Source organism: Felis catus, chromosome B3 (assembly GCF_018350175.1).
Source record: "Felis catus isolate Fca126 chromosome B3, F.catus_Fca126_mat1.0, whole genome shotgun sequence".
In the NCBI taxonomy this organism is placed as follows: Eukaryota; Metazoa; Chordata; class Mammalia; order Carnivora; family Felidae; genus Felis; species Felis catus.
Window position 1 is genome coordinate 71,242,949 of NC_058373.1, and position 24,447 is coordinate 71,267,395.

The window sequence follows — 24,447 nt, forward strand, 5'->3', positions numbered from 1 at the left end:
GAAGTGGCCTCAGAGTCTGATTGGCTAATGAGTTAAAAGCAGAGTCCCTCCTCCTTTACCTTAAAAGGTACCGAAATGATACAACCCCCCCCCCCCCACCTACTTGTGTCTTTATAGAACAGTGATGCTACTTGCACTATTTTTAGAATGACCTTTTTAAACCAAGTTTCCTTTTGAGTTCAAGTACTTAACACAAGCAAACATAGGCTAATTCAAGCTATTTATACACATGCTTGTTTAGATGGCCCAACTGTAAACAATTTTGTTCCTTTAGGATAATTTCCTAACCTTTGGACTTCAATAGGGTTAATTTATGCAAAGTAACAGGTTTCATTATAAACAGTCTAGATCCATTCAAATTAGAACTTACCTTCAGGGTAATATTCCAGTTAACAAGCCGAGTGACTAAAAGATGGGTGTGGTTAAGCGGTTAGGCTTTGAAAATGTAGTTGTATAAACCAACCTTATTAAACTAACCCTTATCTTGGTAGCTCTTTCTTCACCAGTTTCTACTACTAGTTCAAAGCCCTTTGTCTTTTGTCAATTCTTCACAAATTTGTCTCTTTGTCTAAAAGTTTAAAAGTTTCCTACTCTGGTCACTTCTTCATTCTGTGAAGGTTCCCACGTACGTACATGTGAAAATTCAATAAAACTTGTATGTTTTCCTCCTGTTAATTTTTGTCAGTTCAATTTTCAGATCCTGCCAGGGACTCTAAGAAGGTTAAGGAAAACTTTTTCCTCCTTTAGAGTAGCAAATGAAAATCTCTATTTCAAGGTGCGGAACAGGGATATTCTGAGACATTTCACATAAATTGTGATAGTTTCCAAGACATTTTCTAGCTGCACAATCTGGAATAAATTTCTTAAACTCTCTGAGACTCAATTTTCTCCTCTGTACCATGGGGAAAGTAATACCTCCCTCCCTAACATATATACAAATATATGAAAGAGTCTAACAAAATGACTGGTCATAGTACATGGTCAATTCATGTTCTCCTTCCTTCCTTGCTCATCCTTCATTCTTATATAGAGAGGAAATGAAAAAGTAAATAACTGCTTGCATGACTTTACTTATAAACTTCTATTTGTTTACACATCATACAATTCTTTCAAGATATAAGAAATCAATGGAAATTAGTTTTTGCTCCTAAATTCTGTGATTACAGACCTACACTCACTCATAATTTCCTGCTTCTTAAAGTAACAAGATTACATTGCAGATTTTCTTCTTCTCCAGTGAGTGATATTAGCGGATCATTTTGGAACCCCAGAAAGATGAGTATAAGGCTCTCTGAAATCACTGTGGAAAAAAAAAACTACTTTAGTAAAGAACTTTAGAATACCAAGATGACATATAAAGGCAGAGATGCACGGACCCTACGTGTTTCAAGCGTGGATAGGAAAGGCTGCCCAGTCTCTAACGTGAATTCAGGAGAAGGGAATGCTCCTCCCTGAAGCCCTAAGTATTTTTAGAGAATTCTGGGGAAGAGAGAGGCTTGTTGTTCTTAGTAAGGCACTGGGAAACAACAATCTCCCCATCCTCCACACACACTCTAAATTTGTGGAAGAGTTCATGTCAGTTACATATCTACAGTTACCAAATGATATAAAGATTATACAGTATCACAGATTTAGCCCATTATCCCAATTCCTGCTGTACCATTATAAACAAAAACAAAAGCAAAAGAAAGCAAACAAGTTTCCCCCCAAATCACCCTTTTTCAGAAACCTTTCTCAGCTCCCTCTGTAGTCACCTCTGTGGCAGCTACTCTGTTCATCTCTTTTGCTCCACTTAGTATTTCTCTTCATCTCTTCCCCACTTCCATTCTTCCATAGGATATATTTTACAAGAAGTCCTTGACCATGAGACACTCCCAGGTCCCTTTGCTGTAATCACAATCCTTCACCAGGCTTTTCAGCTGGTTCCTTCCTTCTTCTCTGGACCTATAATTCCTTCCCCTTCCCACTTTATCCCATCACTAGCCCCGCTGATACGTCTTCTCTTTCTTCTGCATTGGTCAGGCTCTGCGGGTCTTCTGAAACCTTGCTACTATTTCATTTCCCAAAAGTTGAACAAATTTATGATGCCACAGCAATATGAATATTGCTGGCATGTCCATGGAAAGCATACAAAAAATATCTTAACGATTACAAGTCCGAGCAGTAAACTCACACTTACATTGTGCAAATACGACTGTTAAAATTTTTTATCCTTCTTTTTCCACTTTCTTTTCCTCCTTCTCTCTCTTCCTCTTCACTTTTCTTCTGCTCCTGCTATTTCTCCCTATATATTTTATAGATTCTGGGATTTCAGAAATTTTTTTTAGATACTACTTCTATTCCTTCTCAGAACCCAAATAAAGAAAATAAAATCATACTTATTTCTAGATTGTTTCAGCCATTTGAGGTTTGCATGATCTTATGTATGAACTAAAAGATTCTTATCTGGACATGGGAACTAGTTACCCAGTCCAGTGGGATGCAAACCTAAACTAGTCATTAGGAAGAGTCCTTTTCTATTTTAAAGAAGTATCTGTTTAATCTTGGGTATCACAAATCCATTTTTCATGCACTTTACTTTTTGAAATATGTAGACTTCCCCCGAAATTATGTACCTTTTATGTCTAACTTGATTAATCAAATTTTTCCTGTCATTATGACATGATAAAAAATGTAAATACATCTTAGGAATATCACATTATAATCAGTAATACTACCTAAAATATTCACTTACCAGGATATGAAGTCTTGATTTGCAGTTGGCTCTTCTCTTTAATTACAGTTGTCTTGACTAATTCATCCTTTTTTTCCATCATGTTTTCCTTAATGTATCTTCAATGTAATATGACAATTTTAAGTGCACAGAAAACTAGAGAAAAGAATATGATGGACATCTCTACATAGATTACCTACATTTAACAATTGTCTGTATTGTACAATATTTGCTTCATTTGATTATTTTGGTTGAAGTATTTCAAAGCAAATTCCAGATATCATGACATTTCACGCCTAATTCATTTTTTAAAGGAACTTTTTAAAAATCATAGCTACAATACCATTACCACATCTATATAAATAATCCCCTAAAATCATCTAATATTCAGTTCATATCTGCATACCCTCTTGCTCCCAAAAGGATTTTTATTGTTGGCTTGTTTAAACCAGCATCCAAATACCAAACACTGCCTTTGGTTGTTATGCCTGAAAAGTCTCTTTTAATTTAGAACAGTGCCAATCTTATTCTTTTTTTCTTATAACAATAACTTGAAGAGAACAGGCCGATTGTCCTGTAGAATACTAATACTAATACTTTGCATTTTTATGCCATGTGAGCCTGAAAATTTTTTCCACGTCCTTGCTTTTCATATTTGCAGTTTATTCATATCTTTTGTTCAGTTATCCACAGAAAATTTTGTTTCTCTTATGACTATTAGATAGCTCTTTATGTGTTAAGTACATTGAATTCAAATTTTAAACACTGTAGCTTTCCATTGGGCATTTTCTAAAATTCTTTCATTTTCTTTTTTAAGAATCAATAGGCAATGTATTATTTTCCTCTGTTTTCTTGTTTTGTTCAAGACCTAAGAAAATTCTCATTCACCACACATTTGTTAAATAGTTTCTTCTAGTTATCAGTGACATGTTTTAATACTGTTTTGGTTATGTTTACTTTGTGTCTGACTATAAAAAGTTATATCTTCAGGGCATCTGGGTGGCTCATTCGGTTGGGCTTCCGACTTTGGCTCAGGTCATGATCTCATGGTTCATGGGTTCAAGCCCCGCATTGGGCTCGGTGCTGACAGCTTGGAGCCTGGAGCCCGTTTGGGATTCTGCATCTCTTTCTCTCTCTGTCCTTCCCTTATTTGTGCTCTGTTTCTCTCTGTCTCTTAAAAATAAATAAACATTAAAAAATTTTTTCTTAAAGTTATATCTTCAAAATATATCTCAGTAATTCTCACTGACTACCATAAAAAATAACAACTAAGAGAAGAAAAACTAAAAATAAAAATAAATTTTTAAAAATGTGGGGGGTATGGTAATTACTACCAAGAAACTTGACAAATAAAATAGTCTAGTAGATAAAAATAAACTTTGGAGTTACATAGATCTGACCTGCCTCTTATGAACTGGGTGTTACGGGCTGAATTGTGATCCTGCCTCCCAAATGCATATGTTTTAAACCCTCCCACGAGCTCAGAATGTGACTGTATTTGGAGATAGGACCTTTAAAGAAGTAATTAAGGTAAAACAGGTCATATGAGTGGGCCTTCATCCAGTATCACCAGTGTCCTTTTAAGAAGATGAGATTAGCACATAGACACAGAGGGAGGATAGTGATTGGGAAGACAGGGAAGAAGACAGCCATCTACAATCCAAGGAGAAAAGCCTTAGAAGAAACCTACACTGTGGACACCTTTATCTTGGATTTCTAGCTTTCAGAATTCAGAAAATAAATGTCTGTTGTTTGAGCCACCCAGTGTGTGAGCTAGCTATGGCAGCCCTAGCAAACAGACTGTGTGAGCTTGAATAAATTACTTAAAATGTTCTAAAGCTCAAATTCTTTAGCCATAAAATGGGGACAAAAACAATACCTACCCTGTAGGGTTGTTGTAAGAATTAATGTATGTAAAGCTCATACCATAGTAAGCACCAAATAAATTCTAGCTTTTATTATTTTGAAGGTTAAATGAGATTATGCACGTTAAAGCACTTTACTCAGTGTCTAGTACACAAAGAAAGCTCTGCTGAGTATTAGCTAGTTTGTTTTTTTTTTTTTTTTCAACGTTTATCTATTTTTGGGACAGAGAGAGACAGAGCATGAACGGGGGAGGGGCAGAGAGAGAGGGAGACACAGAATCGGAAACAGGCTCCAGGCTCTGAGCCATCAGCCCAGAGCCCGACGCGGGGCTCGAACTCACGGACCGCGAGATCGTGACCTGGCTGAAGTCGGACGCTTAACCGACTGCGCCACCCAGGCGCCCCAGTATTAGCTAGTTTTAATAAATTTTCCATTTTTAGTACATTTTCCTATCTCCAAACTAATGCCTTTTAGACCAGTCTAGCTTATTTGTGCTATAATTAAGTTAGATGCAACAGATTTTAACCTACCAACGAAAGAAATTAACCAAACCAATCCCATCCAACAAGCATTTGTTGAGCATCTACATTTTGTTAGATTTATTCCCAAATACTTAATACACTTTGATGTTATATTAAATACTATCATTTCTTTTTTTTTTTTTTTAATTTTTTTTTCAACGTTATTTATTTTTGGGACAGAGAGAGACAGAGCATGAACGGGCAAGGGGCAGAGAGAGAGGGAGACACAGAATCGGAAACAGGCTCCAGGCTCTGAGCCATCAGCCGAGAGCCCGACGCGGGGCCGAACTCACGGACCGCGAGATCGTGACCTGGCTGAAGTCGGACGCTTAACCGACGGCGCCACCCAGGCGCCCCTAAATACTATCATTTCTTAAAAATTCTATTTCTATTTGTTTGAAGCTCTGTTATAAAAATGCAATTTATTCTTACAGGTTATTTTCTATCAGCCTTGTTAAACTTTCCTATTGAGTTAAAAATTTTATCCTGTAGTTTCTTCTGGATTGTTTATATTCACAATCAAACCACATGCAAACAATGAGAATTTTGTTTTCTTTTTTCTAAATTTTATGTGTTTTGATGAACAAAATTCTTTAATTTTAATATAATTAAATGCATTAATATTTTCTCTTATACTCAGTGACTTTTGTCTTAAGAAACCCCTTCCTTACCTCAAGATCTAAAAGATATTTGTGTGTATTTTCTGCCTAAGAGTTTTCAAGTTTTATTTTTGAATATTAGTCCTTAACCCATCTGTCGTTCATACACACACACACACACACACACACACACACACACACACGCAGTAGGACAAAATATAGTTTCTAGCCTAGCTTGCTGTGGAAACTAGCTGCCTCTCCGGCTGATCTCATACCACGCTTCCTTTTGCACTCATTGTTTCAGCCATTTTTCTCCCCTGTTCACTTTGTGATTCTCCAATACAGCTCAACTCCTGTCATGGCCTCAGTGATGAGTTCCGCAGTTTACTCTCCCATTAGAACTTCCTTCCATTGTAGCTGTACTTTTGCTTCTGCTTGTGTGATTACTTGATTAATATCTGCCAGCAGCTACACTGTGAGCTCCATGAAGACATGAGTTCTATCTTGGCCAAAATATTCTCTATCTTGACCAAACTATTGTAACCCCCAAACCCAGTAAGGTCCCCAATAAATATTTGTTGAGGTAATGAATATATAAATATCTCTGTATCTATACATATAATGAAAATCACCAACACCAGGGTTGCCGGGTGTTATCGGTAAGAATGAAGACCCTCACATTCAGACGGTCTGGGATAGGGGGCGGGGATCTGAAGTCTGTTTGTAATGCTTGTTAGGTGCACTGCCCTCACCCTCTGTGGGGCGGTGGCACCCAAATATCTGAGAACTCCTAATGTCATCACCACGTACCTTTGTAAAAGCCAAATGACCAGGTTTCTCTGGTCTTCAAAGTCTCCCTAGATCATTAGCATTCCCATAGCTCCCCTGACCCTTGTATCCCCCTTTCTTCCCCTAGCCAAACTCAACTTTCTGAAGCTTTCACTACTCAAACTTCCACTATTAGAGCTTTCTATTCTAGGATTTCCACTATTAGCTAGGATTTGTAATTGTAACTTTCTCCTTGTCCCGCTTTATTTTTTTCAAAAGCAGGACGGGGGAGAGTAGTCTGAATTGGGTTATGAGGCCCCCCGTTGGGGGGTACCTCACCTCAGCCATTGAACTCACTTCGCTGGCCGTGAGTCTTTTCCAAGCTCCGGCTAAGGAGGCATCCGCCAGGCCCCTCCTCGAGGGCGGGGTCCATGGCATCTCCTGCCCAGTCTGCCCTCGCGCGGAGCCCCGTTCTCTGGGAACTCACCTCCCCGCAACTCAGGGAGGACCCTGTTAGGGCCGCTTTTGGCCCTAGTCTCAGACCTTCCCAGGGGACATGGGGTAGAGTGACTTAAGGCACTCAGCGCGTAGCCCCACCGATGAGCTTCCCTCCGCCCTATGGGAAAGGGTGGCCCCGCCGAGCATTTATAAGACTCCCATACCTAAAGACATTTCTCAGTTATGGTGATTTCCCACAACACACAGCAACATGCAAATATCGAGGGGTGTACCGCCCCTGTCCTTTGTAGACGTCTTCTCTCCAGGACGCACGCGCGCTGTATTCCCGCCTTGTGACTCTAGGCGGGCGATTCCTGGGAGAGGGTTGATGACGTCCAAGTTCTGGCTTCATGGCGGCCCGGCGGCGGGGGACTCGCAGCGGTAGGGCACGAGGTTCGGAGCACATTGTAGGGGACTAATGCTGGAGGGGCGGGGAGTCTGAAGGGAACGGTGCCCTCTGCCCTAGCCCCTCCCCTTCCGTCGCCCTTTGACCTGCCCTCAGCTATCAAGCTAGTTTAGGTGTAAAACTTTTAAAATTTCGGTTCTCAGACCTTTTTGGATTACAGAATTATGAGAAGGGCTTGCTTGTAGACATCTAATAACTAACAGTGCCAGCACTATTTTAAACACCTAATGTCCAATTAAAAAAAATTAATTGTAAGGTGCATCATGTATCACTAAGAAAGGAAAAATGCTTCCAACTAAAACGTGATTCATTGCTTATATGTCATCCACTGTAGGATGCATACCAGTTTCAGAGATAGTAAAATTCAGGGTTTAGGACTAATGAGCCATCATACTCTCTGTGTACTATGTTTTTAAGTGCATAAGTCCATCCTACAAATTATATACTATTTTTGTCATCCTCTGGATTTTACAGTGGGGGCAACTAAAGTACAAAGAGATGAAATAACTTCTACAGGGTTTCACAGCCAGAAGAGACAGGGCTGGGCTCTAAGCTAGACAACTCCAGAGCACTCTACTAACCACAATCTCATACCACCTTAGTTTGAGGATAGATGGTGAGAACGTTTGGGGGCATGAGTAAATAGAGATAAGCAGGCTATGAGACTCTTGACTTAGGCTATGAGCTCACAAGAGCCCGTGGGGCTCCATTTTAATTTAATTTAATTTAATTTAATTTAATTTAATTTAATTTAAGGTTAGTTTATTATTTGGCTAGAATAGCAGTTTAGGAAGTGATTTCTCAGACTATTATCAAGAACAGTGGTATGCAGTTATTATTTCTTTGTAAATTTACAAAACCATCTTGAGCCATTTCTTTAAAAAGATGATGTTTTTTCAAAGTAGGATCGTGTTCAGTGGGTACTCATTCTTTCTTTTGGTTCTTTGCCCATTCTTTGTGCCCATAGCTTCTGTAGCATTAAACAAAGCTGGAAGAGTTAATAATAGCAACGTAGCTACAGAAGACTGGCCTCCTGCAAAGAAAACTCGAAGATGTGAAAGGCAGCGGGTAAAGAAGGAGCCTGTGACTGAAGGAAAGGCCAATAATGACAGGACAGAAGATAAGCAAGGTCAGCTTCAAGTGGTAGGCCAGAGAGGCTAGCAAGAATGTCTATGGGAGGCTGCGGGTGAGGGATGTCTTGTTCTTTCAACTCTTCTTCCTTTCTCGAAGATATAATTAATATTCTATCCTTTGGGTGTAGTACTCATCTACTTTCTCGGAATCTTCAGTTTCATGTAGTTTAAACAGCTTGAAAACTGGGCAGATCAGGATTGCTTGGGAAGGGCAAAGTTAATTATGACATGATAACTATTTTTGATCCTCATATAAGTAGCTGTAGTCCGTATCTGTCTTTCCTCAGAGTCTGTGAAGACTTTGCTGTTAAAGGGAAAAGCTCCTGTGGACCCAGAGTGCACAGCCAAGGTGGGGAAGGTGAGAGACTCCTCTGCCCATCGGTTTCTCAGAAAGCAGTTGTTCATTTGTTACTTGGATTCTTGTCCAGAACACTGCTAGGACTCATTTTAAGAGTCCTTTCCCAAATACTGCTTGTGATTAATTTTCTCCAAGGCTAAGAGATGGAAGTGGTGGAGTTTGGGGATAATAATCGGTATTTCTAACTTCTGGGGTTGTCATCAGCTTCCCACACCTCATTCTCTTTCTCAATTAGAAAATTATACCATTATGAAGGAAGAACCATCTCTGTTCTAATGAGAAACTGCCCTGGTATGGCGTGAGTTACTGATAAATGTGAAAAGGATGTGAAGAATACAGAAAAAAGGCTTCCTCTGGAGCAGGTTTTAACTGTCAGAATCATTTGTTTTTCTGTAATTACAAAAAAAGCAACGTGTTTTCATTATAGGAATAACAGGTTATGGGGAGAAGAACATACTTTGGCATTTCTTTCCTTGGAAGATGGCTGTTGGCAGTGCTGGAGAATGACACCTTGAGGCAGAAGAAAATTTAGTGTCACTTAGGATCTCATTAGGGCTGAGAATATACTGATGTCAATTTTTTCCTTCTCTCTCTAGGCCCATGTGTACTGTGAAGGGAAGGATGTCTATGATGTCATGCTAAATCAGGTAAAGGGAGGAGCCATTCTATTTATGGCAATTTCTTCTTGATAATTACTGATGACAGTGTCCCAATGCCCAGATCTTTAATTCTGAAGTCCCTTATATTAGCCTTTTCCTTATAGCAATAACTGGTACCGCCGGTGACCAAGGAAGAGTCATCGGTTTATTGGCTTCCATTTGTAAACCTCTCTCTTATGTTCATATTTCTCTCATCATAGACTAATCTTCAGTTCAACAACAACAAGTACTATTTGATTCAGCTCTTAGAAGATGATGCCCAGAGGCACTTCAGTGTTTGGATGAGATGGGGCCGGGGTAATGACTTTTATTATGGATCTTCTGATTGGTCATTCAGAAAGCCTAAAGCGGCTTAGTGAGTAACCAAAAGATCCCCTGGGTTTCAGTTGGTAGAATGGAGGCTCTGTAACCTGGGTGGGGCTTGCAAATGGAATAGCAAGCATCCTCATTGGAAAAACCTAGGGCAGACTGTTGAGGCTGGGAGTGTCCTGCAGTTGGTCTGCTAATGCTGCTCAGGGACTGTGGCAGTTAGCAGGTAACTAGTATCAACAGGATCAGCTTCCTGGATCCATTCACCTTTCCTTCTCCCCTTCCTGCCCATTTGTCACATGCCAAGCAGGGAGACCTTAGAGAGCTGGCTTGTTTCGAGAGAGAACTCTTCTTGGATTGGCAGGAAACCATCTTATGTGTGGCATTTACTTTGCAGTGGGGAAAATGGGGCAGCACAGCTTGGTGGCTTGTTCAGGGGACCTCAACAAAGCCAAGGAAATCTTTCAGAAGAAGTGAGTACCAAAAAAATACTATTCTTCTTGGATGTGTCTTCTTTAAGAATTTTATAAGAAATGTGATTTGGCCTCACTGTTAATGTATTTCCACTGTGACATTCTGTGACTGAAACACCAAACTGCCTCCTTAAGTTAGTGATTATATCACCTAATGTTGAAATTGACTAAAGATAGAAGAATCTAATATAATTAGCACATGACCAACAATTTAGGAAACTTGGGAAACCCAAGTGGGTAGGATGAGAATATTGCAGCTAGAGTTTTAAAAATTCTTTCACTATGATGTGGATGCAGAGATTTCTGGAGTCTCTGAGAATCTTTCAGAGACAGGGAGCAGATAGGGATCTTTTGTCTAAAATCTCAATGGCTTATGTGGTATTTTGGGGCCTTTAAGAAGCTCAAGGACCCTTTTTTCCCATTTTTTTGTTCCCTTTGTCTCCAGAGCTTTTCTTTCTATTCAGGATCCTAATTTAGAGTCCAGATTTGTGGGAAGTTGGGTATAAAAGAGTTCTAAGAAGTTTGGGGGTTGGGGAGAGACATAGTTTGGAGATGTTCTAAGGAAACAATTATAAGCCCATTCCTAGTAGACCCTTATTTGTAAGATATTCTCACCATCATGGATTCTACAGATTCCTTGACAAAACAAAAAACAATTGGGAGGATCGTAAGAAGTTTAAGAAGGTGCCTGGAAAATATGATATGCTAGAAATGGACTATGCCACCAATGCACAGGTAAACTGACTACACATTTGGGGAGAAAACTGCTTCCTCTTAACCAAGGTGAAGTCTAACAGAATGGCTTAGATCAGGTCCTAGACTAGAACAGACCAGGGTGTCTTGAGTCTTGCTGTTCACCACCTAACTGAAGATAACAGTTACCTCAGGGATAACTTTCACGGATCTTTGTAATCTTAAAGGGACTATAGAATGAAGATAGAAAATGCTATCTAGTCTCTACTGTCTAGTATGGTTCTTATAAAATCTCAGGTCCTGAAGTTTAATGTATGGATCCAGAGAGGAGTAATACATAGTCACAGTGATGAAACTGCATTTAAAGTTGTCTTCACTTTTGGTTATATACTACCAGTATATACCATACCAATAAAGAAAATAATAATAATTTTGACAAATTGAGTTGCAACCAGGATGCTGAAAACTGTTACATACAGTATCTGAAAAATGTAAAAATCTTAGTCATTTTAAGATGAGAAGATCTGAGACATAATAGCTGTCTTTACATACTTACCAGCATATTAGGAGAGCCTTTTAGACTTATTCTGAGTGTTTAACTATGGGAGGCAGATGTAGGAGTCACACTGAGTACTCTAACTAGGTTAATAATGGAATGAACCTGTGGTTTGGCAGAGGCTGATTGATGTTCACCTGCCAGGAATATTGTAGAGCCATCCCTTGCAGGGACCTCAAAATAGATACTTTCATATTTTTCTTTTTTTTTTTTTTTTTGGCTGTAGAATGAAGAGAAAACAAAAAAGGAATCTCTTAAATCCCCCTTGAAACCAGAATCGCAGCTAGATCTCCGTGTACAGGAGCTGATAGAGTTGATCTGTAATGTCCAGGCCATGGAAGAGATGATGGTAGAAATGAAATATGATACCAAGAAAGCCCCTCTCGGTAGGAGTTCAGATGCTATCCTACATTCCCTCTCTATATTTCCTAGTTCCTTTCATGGAATATTTAGTCACCTTCATGATTTAAAGCTTGCTGATAGTATGAATGAAGAACAGGAGATCTGGGGTAAGAGGTAGTATGAGGGGAGAGAAGCTGTTTTGAAAGTTGAGTGGTGAGAGTCTTTGTTGGGTAGGCATGTGAATACAGTTTACAGGGTAAGACTCCACGTGTGGGATCTGATGATCTTTGGCTGGGCCTACAGGGAAGCTGACAGCGGCACAAATCAAGGCAGGCTACCAGTCTCTTAAGAAGATTGAGGATTGTATTCGGGCTGGCCAGCATGGACGAGCTCTCCTGGAAGCATGCAATGAATTCTACACAAGGATCCCACATGACTTTGGGTAAAGCCTGTGCTGTTACTTCTCTTTGGTCTTCTACCTAACCGTATCCCCTATATCACTCAGCAGCAACTATAATTTTTTTAATCTTTCATTTCTAATGAAATGATCATCTTGGATAAACACGGAGCCAAAATAATTTAGAGATAGCCTATTTAGTTGGCTTACAAGTTTGGAATGCAAACTCCTGACCTGATTACAACCATATTTTCTGACCAAATGGAAGTTACCCAAGAGAATATGAGTCTAGCTATCTAACCAACAAGTAAAATACCTTCAGACATATAACTCCCTAATTCAAATGATTGTAGGTATAATACATTTTATCTTTGTTGATTCTATATTCTGGTGTCGATTCTGTTTTTATTCCTTTCATTGCTTTTTAGAGCTCTGTGACCTAAAAATAACCCTAAGTGGTCAACAGGTCTACTTCTGCTCCTAGACAGGACTATATCCAAATTATTCTTTATGGATATTGATATAAAGATTCATCTATTATTTTTTTTTTAATTTTTTTTTTCAACGTTTATTTATTTTTGGGACAGAGAGAGACAGAGCATGAACAGGGGAGGGGCAGAGAGAGAGGGAGACACAGAATCGGAAACAGGCTCTAGGCTCTGAGCCATCAGCCCAGAGCCTGACGCGGGGCTCAAACTCACAGACCGCGAGATCGTGACCTGGCTGAAGTCGGACGCTTAACCGACTGCGCCACCCAGGCACCCCAAGATTCATCTATTATTTAAGAAAATATGGGAAATAGCAAGTGTTGGAGAAGATGTGGAGAAAAGGGAATTCTCATACAGTGTTGGTAGAATTGTAAATTAGCACAGCCACTATGGAAAACAGTATGGAGAGTCCTCAAAATACTAAGAATAGAACTACTATATGGGCCAGCTATTCCACCTCTGGATATTTATCTGAAGAGTATGAAAACATCAATTTGAAAAGATATGTGCATCCCTGTGTTCATTGCAGCATTATTTACAATAGCCAAGATATGGAAACAACCTAAGTATCTATTGACAGATAATGGATAACAATGTGGTATATTTATACAATGGAATACTACTCAGCCATAAAAAACAATGAAATCTTGCCATTTGCCACAACATGAATGGATGGATCTTGAGACTGTTATGCTAAGCAAAATAAGTCAACAGAGAAAGACAAATACTATATGATTTCACTTATGTGGAATCTAAAAAAAACAAAACAAAAACTAATTCACAGATACAGAGAACCAGACAGAGGAAGGTGGTTGGGGGTGGGCAAAATGGGTGAAGGAGGTCAACAGTATGGTGAGGGATGGTAACTGGACTTGGGATCACTTTGTAGTGTATACAGATATCAAGGTTATGTACATAACCTCTCTTCATATATTTATATATTTATATATTTATATATTTGGAACCTCTCTTTATATATATATAGATTCTCCCTCACGTGGAAAACCCCAGTTTTTTATACTTATTTTCTAAAGGACCTATCTTTAGTCTGTTACTTTCAGTCACGTGCCTTCGGTCACACATTAGAGAACTGATTATGAATTATATCTCTGTTTTTAGACTCCGTACCCCTCCATTAATCCGGACAGAAAAAGAGCTGTCAGACAAAGTACAACTACTAGAGGTGAGACATGTGTGGATTGGGAAGCATTAATTCTGTTCCCAAGTTCCTACACATTGATCCTGCATCTCATCTTGCCAGGCTTTGGGAGACATTGAAATTGCCATTAAGCTTGTGAAGATGGAGCTGCAAAGCCCAGAACACCCATTGGACCAGCACTATAGGAAACTACATTGTGCCTTGCACCCTCTAGACCATGAAAGTTATGAGTTCAAAGTAAGAAAAATGGTCATGTATTTTCCTGCCTTTAAGACCCATCCCCCTAACCCCACTGTTCTCTGAGTGCTTCTGGTTAAGAGCAAACTTTTACATAGAGCAGAGTTTCTGTGTACCAGGAACTGGGGAAAGTACAGCTCTCTCACTGCCTTGTGAGACCATTAGGGAGCAGGAAGTCTGCCAGTTTTTACCAGAAGCCCCAAGGTTCTTCAGCTCAGTCTGGTCTCTTGTACAGTCCGTATCAGCCATTTCTTTCATTTTTTTTCACAGGTGATTTCCCAGTACCTACAGTCTACTCATGCTCCCACACACAGGGACTATACCATGACCTTGCTGGATGTTTTTGAAGTAGAGAAGGAGGGTGAAAAAGAAGCCTTCAGAGAGGACCTTCATAACAGGTCTGAGTTTAGCTTTGGGTTTGGGAAAACATTCCCTTGCCTGAAGTGTGGTTATGGGACTTCTGGAAAATGGCAGAAAATGGCTTTTTTGTGTTTGTGGCCTATCCCTGCTGGAGAGCAATAGAGGGCAATAATAATAATAATGGCTTTTCCCTAGGATGCTGTTGTGGCATGGTTCCAGACTTACTAACTGGGTGGGAATCCTGAGCCATGGGCTTCGAATTGCCCCACCTGAGGCTCCCATCACAGGTTACATGGTGAGTAGAAATTGAATCCTGGAAGGAAGCCCAGGGTAAAGGATAACAATAATTTTCGCAGTCCTTTTTTTTTCTCTTGTATTTCTAGATTAGGATTCTTCCCAAGAATTAAAACAGCTCACTAAAAACCCTAACATTTCTTACCTTTTCCCTCTTCCTTTAAATTCCTAAAGATATCCCATCTACCCCCTCAGAAAGCAGAGACTCACCAATACATCTGCCTTCTCTGGAACAGAACTGCAAGGAGAAACGGAGAAGGGTCTATATAGTGTTTAAGATAATGGAAACATAGGGTCACTGGTATAGGCCTCCTTTCTAACACAGTGGGTTAAGCAGCTGACCTTCATGGCTGTTGATATGTTTCAGTTTGGGAAAGGAATCTACTTTGCCGACATGTCTTCTAAGAGTGCCAATTACTGCTTTGCTTCTCGTGTGAAGGATACTGGACTGCTGCTTTTATCAGAGGTGAGATGAACATATGTATGATCTCTAGTTTGTTATGAGTTCCTATTTTTCCAAAGAGAACAGTTTGACTCCGGAACCAGGAGGTATACCTGGGAGAACCTGAGAGGGGACCAAGGGCAATTTTCATTCTGTTCCTCTGCAGGAGTAGGGGAAGAAAGTACTGATGGGATTTTCTGTTTGGCCTTAGAGCCATCCACTTCTCAGTAGGATGTGGGTGTTAAAAGATCTTTTTGCTTTGCAGGTAGCTCTAGGTCAGTGTAATGAGCTACTAGAGGCCAATCCTGAGGCAGAAAGATTACTTCAGGGCAAACATAGCACCAAGGGACTGGGCAAGATGGCTCCCAGTCCTGCCTCCTTCATCACTCTGTAAGTATTCAGTCTAGAGGGCCAGAAGACTCCTTTTGGTCAGATAAGACTCTCTACTTTCTGTGTTCCAACTTTTGACACTGACGCCGATGTTGACACACTTTCTTCCACTTGGCAGGAATGGGAGTACAGTACCCTTAGGACCAGCAAGTGACACAGGAATTCTGAATCCAGAGGGTTATACCCTCAACTACAATGAATTCATTGTCTATAGCCCCAACCAGGTCCGCATGCGATACCTTCTAAAGGTACGGTTTAATTTCCTGCAGCTGTGGTGAATGTCAATGGTAAATAACCCGGATAAGATGTGATCTTCAAACAAGAAAATGTGTAGTGTTGTACTTTTGACTTTTCTGATATTTTATGTAATAAAAATAGCACAAATCTACCATTGGCTTCTTTGGGCTCAACTTCTCCAAACACCTATTTCTTCTCACATTCATACTTCTTCATTTTCAGGACAGAAAGTACCCATTGCTCTATGTATCCCACAGCTAGCTACAAATTACTCAGGATCCTGTTTCTTCACAGAAGAATAGCTTCTGTGCATTGACGATGCTAATGGAGAGTGATGTTTTTCCCCCACTTAATTCAATTTTTATGCAAACTGAAGTTTGTTGGGTATTCTTACAAGAAGGGTAGAGACAACAGAGGCCGAATTGTTCCCTTGTTCCCATCCAAATCTTCTAACGTGACTTTTTCCGCCATTTACCAACTGCAGACCAGGTCTCCCACCACTTATCTTGGGATTCAGCAGATGTCCAAAAATCTGGAAGCACTTAGAGGACTTGTCACTAAGCCTAAATACATCTCAGGGAGGAAAGGAGAGAATAGAATGAATTTTGACATACCCTGTTCCATTTAAGAAGTACCAAAGTCCAGGTCAGGTCCAAAGACTTCCTGATTATTTGTAAACACATGCAACACAGACACACACACACACACACACAAACGCAGACAAAACCATACTTCATTAGATAAAAGTGAAGGTTATTTAAATGAAAACAGTAGCCTGTAACTTTTTAGAGATCAGATTACCAATCAAAACTTAAAATGTACATACCTTTTGACCTAAAAACCACAGATATGCATGTTTGTATAGATGATGTCAGTGTAGCATTGTTATATGTAAAAAAAGATCCCTAATTAAATATATTCACTCATTGAAATACTGTGCTGCTATTAAAACTAGACTACACACTTCTCCAAAAAGTAAAAGAGAGTATTTCCCAACTCATTCTATGAGGTAACATGAAACCAAAACCAGATAAAGATATCACCAGGAAAGAAAACTATAGATCAACTTCCCTTAAGAATATAGATGCACAATAAAATGCTACCGAGACTAAACCAGTAACAAAAAGGACAATACACCATGATGAAGTGAGATTTATCAAAGGAATGCAAGATTGGTTCAACATATGCAAATCTATCAGGGTAGGACAAAAGTCACATGACGATCTCATGAGATACAAAAAAGGCATTTGGCAAAATCCAACACCCTTTCATGATAAACATTCAGCAAAGACTGGAAAGGAATTTAATGTATATTTTTGAGAGAGAGGAAGAGACAGACCATGAGTGGGGGAGGGGCAGAGAGAGAGGGAGACACAGAATCTGAAGCAGGCTCCAGGCTGATCTGACAGCACAGAGCCCAACGTGCGGCTCGAATTCATGAATTGCAAGATCATGACCTGAGCCAGTTGGACACTTAACCAACTAAGCCACCCAGGCACCCCCTCAAAAACATTTTTTTTAAGTGATCAAAATTAACATCACCAGTAAGAAGTCATGTTGATAACATGTGCTTCAGATATGATATAACAAGAAGGACATATATCTTTTATTCTTCCCTTAAATCCACAATCTTAGTTCACTCATGAAAAAACATGAGACAAAGCCAAACTGAAAGACATTCTACAAAACACTGAACCAGTATTCTTCAAAAGTGTCAAGGTTATAGAAAGACTGAAAAACTCACAATTGGCGGAGACTAAGGAGACAGGATGAGTAAATGCAATGTATTCTGGACTATAGAAAATGGGAATCTAAATGTGGCTATGTAAGGTGTTGGTGTTAGAGGAAGCTTGGTGAAAAGTATATAGGAATACTCTTCTGGAAATCTTAAATGATTTAAAAAAAAAAAAGGATTAAGAGCCATTTTACTGGAAAAACACCAATGCCAAAAGGTTCTTTAGGGGTATAACTGTGTATCTGGTTCCTGGTTCTCCCTCCCAGTACGAGATAGGATACCTCTCTCCCTTTTGACAGTGGGTAGGGCTATGTGACTTGCTTTGCTCATATTTACAAAATACGAGTGGAAGTGATGTGTTTTATTTCTAGACTGAAGACTTAGAGCCCACAGATTTTGTTTGTTTGGTTGGTTTTTGCCACATTTCCTTTTTCCTGCCTTTGCAGTCACTGAAAATGTTAAGCATGAGCAAAGTAGAGCAGAATCGCTCATGAATCCTTGCTGTGGCATCAGTAAGAAATAAATCTTTGTTATTTTAAGCTGTTGATATTCTGGAGTTGTTACCATAGCATAACCTCACTATCCTAACTGACAGAAAACACATCCATTTTCCTGGATGGAAAGATAAGGTGTTTGAAAGAATATCAGTTCCACATATATAAGTTTTTTGAAAACTGAAGAATTTAGCCCAGATTTCATCTGACCAATTAAGTAAATACCAGTAATGAAGACATTTTTGAGGAAGAGTAACAAGGTAATACTTGCACTATTGGGTCAGTAAAAGAACAGTCAAGCTAGACTTACTGAACACTTAGCACATCAAATGTTTCACCCACCGCGACTCATCTAATTCTTACAATATCCCCAAGAAGTAGGTCCCATTATTGTTCCTATTTAATAGACAGGGAAAGGGAGGCATGGAGATTTGAACTCAGGCAGGCTTTTTCCAAGTTCATGCTTTTAGCCACTTGGTTACCGGGTTTCTCTTAAATAGTGTTTCTCAAACTTTCTGTGATAAAAGACCAAGTGTTTGTTTCTTTGTTTTAATTTCTGGTCTGTCATGGAACAATACTTTCATAAAATTTAATAAAAATGAGGAACTAGGAAAATGAAGTGAAAAGCATACAAACTACAAGCTTCAGTTTTTATTATTAAATTTGTCAGATATATAAGATTACTGTTCATATTTCTATAACAATTTCTAAATGCTTACTCTCAATTTCTGTACCTACTGTGAACCACTAATAATTTGTAGACTGGCGGGGCACCTGGATTGCTCAGTGAGTTAAGCGCCGGACTTCAGCTCAGGTCATGATCTCATGGTTCCTGAGTTTGAGCCCTGCGTTGGGCTGAGCCTGGAGCCTGCTTTGGATTCTGTCTCTCTCTGCCCCTCCCCCACTCATTCTCTGTCTGTCTCTCTCAAATATAAAAAATAAAACAAAAAATAATAATAATAATTTGTGGACTGGCACTAGTTTACAAAACTAAACTTTAAGGAGCTCTGCTCTCGATTTGAAAACAGATTGTGAATAGATAGGTAGAAACATGTATAAAAATTTGGTATATGAAAAATATGTTTTTATGGATGGGTAGAAGACTGCTCTGATGTCCTATGATCCCACAATCCAATGGCTATAATAGTGGAACTCATCCAGATACTAGGAGACACTGAATTTCTTCTTAATGATAAGAACTCAGAAGATGTTTAAACTAAAACCTGAACTCCCTTGGGCACATACTTACTTTTACCTAGAGTCTCTTCTTATTGTCACTTATAGCAATTATACTCTGACCTTGCCATACGTCTACAAGATAAAAAATATAGAAAAACCCCTTCAAGGAGGCCTGGCCAACAAGGCTGAGTCTATTGAGCAAAGGTCAAGTTAGCCTTTTAATTTTCTTTATCTCCATTCCTCTAGCCTTCGGTGGGGTGCTTTTGTAGAATTTTTATGCATGGAAGACAGACATCTAGGGCTTCCTCTTGTCCTTGGCCCATGCTTTCAGAGGAGGAAAAGGTCAGAGGATTGAAATCAGCAACTTTTAGGATGATGCCATGCCATGGATCTCTAGCGTTTCTAGGTAGTATTATAAATCATAAATTTCAAAAAACCTTCATTTGAACTTCTAGTCACAAGGTGTATGGAGGAGGTGGTCTTGGAAGTATTTTTAGAGTCCTTGCATGAGGCACATGAGAAAAGATAGAAGCATGACCTATGATTAAGACATCAGCTGATGGCATTTCTTATGTCTTTATCCTCTGGCTGAGGGAGACCATGAGGCATTGGTAGAGGTAAGGAAAAAGTCCCTCAGGTGATTTCTCCATGTAAAACCTAGAATCAAGGTGAAATGAGAACAAAACTCAGTACCCCTCAACTCCCCAAATCCACAAAACTCATTTCTAGGTCAGAGTGCAGTGGTATTTCTTTGAGAGAACCTTACCAACCAGGACAAAATCTTGGCTTCTCATATACAAGTCCTTGAACTCTTGGGACATAGATCTTTAACCTTTCCCTAACCCTTAGAAAGGGCCTCAGGGAACTTCCTCTCCCATAAGATAGAATTACAGGAAAATAAGGTTCTAGAGCTTAGAAGGATCACAGTCCCTGGTGAGTCCATTGGTATAATTATTCTACCTTTTCATTTGTTTTAATCTGTGTGAACTTCAATTTGAGAGATACACTTTTGTGATTTCTTCCAAGAATGCAAATTACTATATTGACAAATGTATACAAGTCAAATGGCTGCTGCTGCTCTGTCAGAGGGTGTGAAAACCAGAAGTCTCGTAGTTTCAGTGCCCTGGCTTTTCATCTCTTAGCTGGGTAGGTAGTTCTGCATAGAAGACACCGTTTCTATGAGTGGAGCCTAATGTTCTCTCTAAATGCCCTAACTGGGCACTTTCAACTCACTCTTCCTTCTCTTATGCTTTCTTCTTTTAGTTTTTTTTAATGTTTTATTTATTTATTTATTTATTTATTTATTTATTTATTTATTTATTTAGGGAGAGAGAGAGAATCCCAAGTACACCCCGCATTATCAGTGCAGAGCCTGACACAGGGCTCGATCTCATGAACCGTGAGATCATGACCTCAGCTGAAATCAAGAGTCAGATGCTTACCCAACTGAGCCACTCAGGCACCCCTCTTATTCTTTGCTGACTAAGCGAGAGGTCTTCAGCTCTCTGTTCAAATTAAGTGCTGGCCAACATCACTCATCCCTCCTACTGGCAGGAATGGTATCTTAGGATCCTGGGGTCAGCAAATGATAGAAGATTTCTAAAGCCTCGTTTCAGAGAATGTCTACTATAGATTTGGTTCTTTTTCTTGCAGTTCTAATAAGAATTAATGTTAAATCAGAAAAAAAAAATTAGAACTCCCATATTCTTGGTCCACATCCACTTCAGAGCATAGGCAAGACTGCACTTGAGGTTTTCTGACACTTTATTTTTAAAATTTAATCAAGAAAGTAGCCACTGGTATCTTCAGGCTTTGCATCTCTAGCACAGTGGTGTCTCTGCCTTCATTCCCAGGACAGAAAGTACACATTCCCCTGTGTGTCTCCCACTGCGAGCTCCAGGGTGGAGTTAGGGCCCAGCCAAGGTTCCAGGCAGCTCACAGCCCCTTCGCATTGGAACAGGCCCAGCTACAACGGGGAACAGAAAAGGGGGAGATAAGGGCTACAAGCCTAGGGTCTCCTTACTAACTTGTTTATCTCTCACATTAATGCCTTAAAAAAAATTTTTTTTAATGTTTATTTTTGAGAGAGAGAGAGAGACAAAGTACAAGCAGGGTAGGGGCAGAGAGAGAGGAAGACACAGAATCCAAAGCAGGCTCCAGGCTCTGAGCTGTCAACACAGAGCCTGACGTGGGGCTCAAACTCACAAACAGTGAGATCATGACCTGAGCTGAAGTCAGATGCCTAACTGACTGAGCCACTCAGGTGCCCCTCACATTAATGCCTTTAATCTGGAAACAGGTCAGTTGCACATCATAGCAAAGACAGAAGAAACCAGATTTTTGATCTTTTGCACACTCCTTGCCTAAGTTTGCTCTCTTGTGACATCCTTTAGCCCTTCTTACACATATATGCACTTACCAGTTGCATACTGGGTCTCTCCCACAGCTTAACATCTCTGTCCTTTGAGGCTGTCACCAGCAGCCCCGGCAGCACATGGAGAGCCGTGACAGAGCCCGAGTGAATCTTGGAGGGAAAGGAGAAGCGGTATGGTGAGCTGTTAGGAAGCATCAGTCTGTCAGACAAAGAGCCTCCTTCCCTCTATTTGTGATCCTTCCCTCAAACTCACCTTTCTACGCTGCTGCGTCTTTAGCTGTGGGGGCGGTGACCAGCTATCTGTGCTGTCATTCATAGATGGCTCTGTCCCTGGAGTTGGAGTTTCAGGCATTTCTGCTTCTTTCTGCCAGATGTCACCTGTGTCCCATTCTCCTTCCTGGGTGCATTTGGCGAGTTTCAATAGCATCCCGTCAGAACTGGCACACAAATATGACGACTCTGCCATTTCAAGGGCAGAGGTTAGAGCTAGGTTTCCAGCCTTGAAGGACTTACCATCCCCCACAAGGCATCTCCAGACTCCTTCAGTCCACTCATCACACTCACCAGATTCAGGTTTGGCCTGAGTTACTAACACTAGGGTCCCATTTGGATTCTCCAAGGTCAGATCAAAGTTCAGGCTCTGTTCAAACTCTCCTGATTCCTTTTGCCTCTGTGAAAGGATGGCTCATTTTGTTTAGCCTACTTGCACTTGACCCTATCCAGCCAAAGCAACTCTTTTCAGCTCTGGGCTGTTCAGAACTTTTCTTAACTGTAATTTAGATACAGTAAAGCATATGAATCTTACATGTATGTCTCAATGAACTTTTACACATGTACACATCCATGTAATCACTGCTCAGATCAAACTGCGGAACATTTCCATCACCCTGGAAACTTGCCTTCACGTCCCTTCCCTGTCAATGCCAGAGCACCCCCACCCCCTGTGCTAACAACATTCTGAGTTATCACTGTAAATTTCTTCTGCTTGTTCTTTAACTTCATTTGAATGAAATCATGGAGCATGTACCCTTCTGTGTCTGCCCTCTTTCACCCCATGTACTGTCTATAAGATATGTCTGTTTTGTTCCAGATATTAGTACTTGCAGTGGCAAGGCAAGAGAGACATGAAAAAAAATGCAATTAAGAAAACTCCTATGTTGATGGTTTCCCATGATCTTTTTAAAACTAGAATCCTTTTTTGTATCAAAAAAACCTCATAGGAAAGCCGAAACCCACTATAGAATGCTCCAGTTGAAGGAAGAGAAGGGAATTTAGAACCAGTGCCTTTCCCTTCCTCTTATCCTCAAACATGGTCCCAAGGTTTTAAAAATATTGGTCCTGGGGGGCACCTGTTGAGCATCTGACTTTGGCTCAGGTCAGAATCTCTCAGTTCGTGAGTTCAAGCCCCACATCGGACCCTGTCAGCCTGTCACGGCAGAGCCTGCTTCAGATCCTCTATCCCTCCTCTCTCTGCCCCTCCCTCACTTGCGCCCTCCCCAAAATAAATAAATATTAAAATATATAATATATGTATATATATATTGGCCCTGGACAAATGCTCATTTTAATACATACTCAAATAGGACTTACAATGAAATAAAGAACTCCAGAGTTCCCTAGCTGTAGGACAAACACACCATAGTCTTGATGGGTAGACAACATAATAGGATATTCTGTAAAGCCGCTCCTGGTTTATAAGAAAGAAAGAAGGCAAACCCATGAACATCTCTCTATAAGATCCCAGTATTTTGTTCTAAGTTAGACCAAACTTCAGGGTAACCACTAACCCACTTTTCCTCTTTCTGTAGCCTGAGAGGAAACAGCATTTTGGATCCTACCAGATTACAGAGGGAGCATCCCCTGGCTTCATGTGCAGCAACTCCAAATCTGCTTTGGCCAAGATGAGGGTGTGACCGTCTGGGGCCAGGGCCACACCTGTCAGGAACCCTAAGTCCTCCAGCAGAACTCGGTTCAGGTGAAGACTGGAGCGCAAAAAAGGTACATGAGACAGAAAGTTCCTATTTTAGTTCCCCTCTCTCAGGCTCCTCTGCTCCCCATGAATTCCTTAGGAGTGAAGTACAAACACAATGCATTACCTTCACTATGAATTCTCTTCCTGTTTCTGTTTTCCTTCTGTCAGTATTCATTATCACCATCTCCTAACCTGCCCAAACTAAGAATCTCTTACATGCCTGTCTTTTCCTTCCATCCTGATTGATAAGCACTGCGGATTCTACTTGTAACAGATGCCTAAACCTCTCTCCCCCCTTTGCATCCTACTGCCCAGCTCAGGGCCCACATTATTTCTTCCCTGGACTAGAACAACTAATGTAAAGGTGATCTCCCTGCCCTTCACATCTTTCTACTATTATCCATCCTCCATACTGCCACTAGAATCCTCTTCCTCAATTTCAGATCATTATTCTGTTCAAAATTCTTAGCACTGTGCTCTCCACAACCTGGCCCCAGTTTATCTTTTCAATCCAAATTCCCCGACACCCCCACCCCCACTCTCACCAAGAACCCAACACTTGGCTGTGCCCAGAGTATACCATGCACTCTCATGCCTCCTTGCTTTCTGTTAATGCTACTTGCTCTTCCTGAAACATCATTCCCTTCCCTTATGGGTCTAGAAAACTCCTGCTCGTCCTTTAAGCCCAACATCAAACAGCAACTCTTTTGTACACCATAAATTTCTCAAATTCTGCACCCCCAGGAATTACATATCTCTCTCTTCATTATAGCACTAACCACTCTGCATGTTGCT

At 40.3% G+C, this 24,447-nt stretch overlaps 2 protein-coding genes across 17 annotated transcripts in view; one reads left to right on the forward strand and one right to left on the reverse strand.

Annotated features, from left to right (window-relative positions):
- Positions 1–7,201: 7,201 nt before the first annotated feature.
- On the forward strand, positions 7,202–16,049 carry PARP2 (poly(ADP-ribose) polymerase 2). 3 transcript variants are annotated; one of them, XM_003987418.5, is made up of 16 exons: positions 7,202–7,346; positions 8,339–8,500; positions 8,792–8,862; positions 9,459–9,509; positions 9,722–9,818; positions 10,228–10,303; positions 10,936–11,038; positions 11,779–11,938; positions 12,198–12,336; positions 13,899–13,962; positions 14,041–14,175; positions 14,446–14,573; positions 14,731–14,830; positions 15,197–15,295; positions 15,537–15,661; positions 15,780–16,049. In XM_003987418.5, the coding sequence occupies exons 1-16, from the start codon at positions 7,316–7,318 to the stop codon at positions 15,937–15,939; spliced, it is 1,701 nt and encodes a 566-aa protein (XP_003987467.2). In that variant the 5' UTR covers positions 7,202–7,315; the 3' UTR covers positions 15,940–16,049. The 3 variants fall into 3 exon arrangements, with proteins under 3 accessions (XP_003987467.2, XP_006932749.2, XP_019688289.2); XM_006932687.4 differs by having other exon boundaries at positions 7,208–7,358; XM_019832730.3 differs by having other exon boundaries at positions 7,208–7,358; positions 8,792–8,853.
- A 149-nt stretch (positions 16,050–16,198) lies between these two features.
- TEP1 (telomerase associated protein 1) overlaps positions 16,199–24,447 on the reverse strand; it is a 45,429-nt gene continuing 37,180 nt past the window's right edge. For 5 of the 14 annotated variants that reach the window (XM_045059620.1, XM_045059621.1, XM_045059622.1 and 2 more), the window contains 6 exons: positions 23,519–23,662; positions 23,271–23,367; positions 22,245–22,350; positions 21,934–22,139; positions 21,726–21,830; positions 21,053–21,272 (listed from right to left, as the gene is read on the reverse strand). In XM_045059620.1, coding sequence (XP_044915555.1) covers positions 21,150–21,272; positions 21,726–21,830; positions 21,934–22,139; positions 22,245–22,350; positions 23,271–23,367; positions 23,519–23,662 — 781 coding nt within the window. In that variant the 3' untranslated portion in view covers positions 21,053–21,149. Of the gene's footprint in view, positions 16,472–18,763; positions 19,964–21,052; positions 21,273–21,725; positions 21,831–21,933; positions 22,140–22,244; positions 22,351–23,270; positions 23,368–23,467; positions 23,663–24,447 lie in introns of those variants that run through there. The other 9 variants (XM_023255550.2, XM_045059623.1, XR_006599374.1 and 6 more) reach the window with 9 other exon arrangements.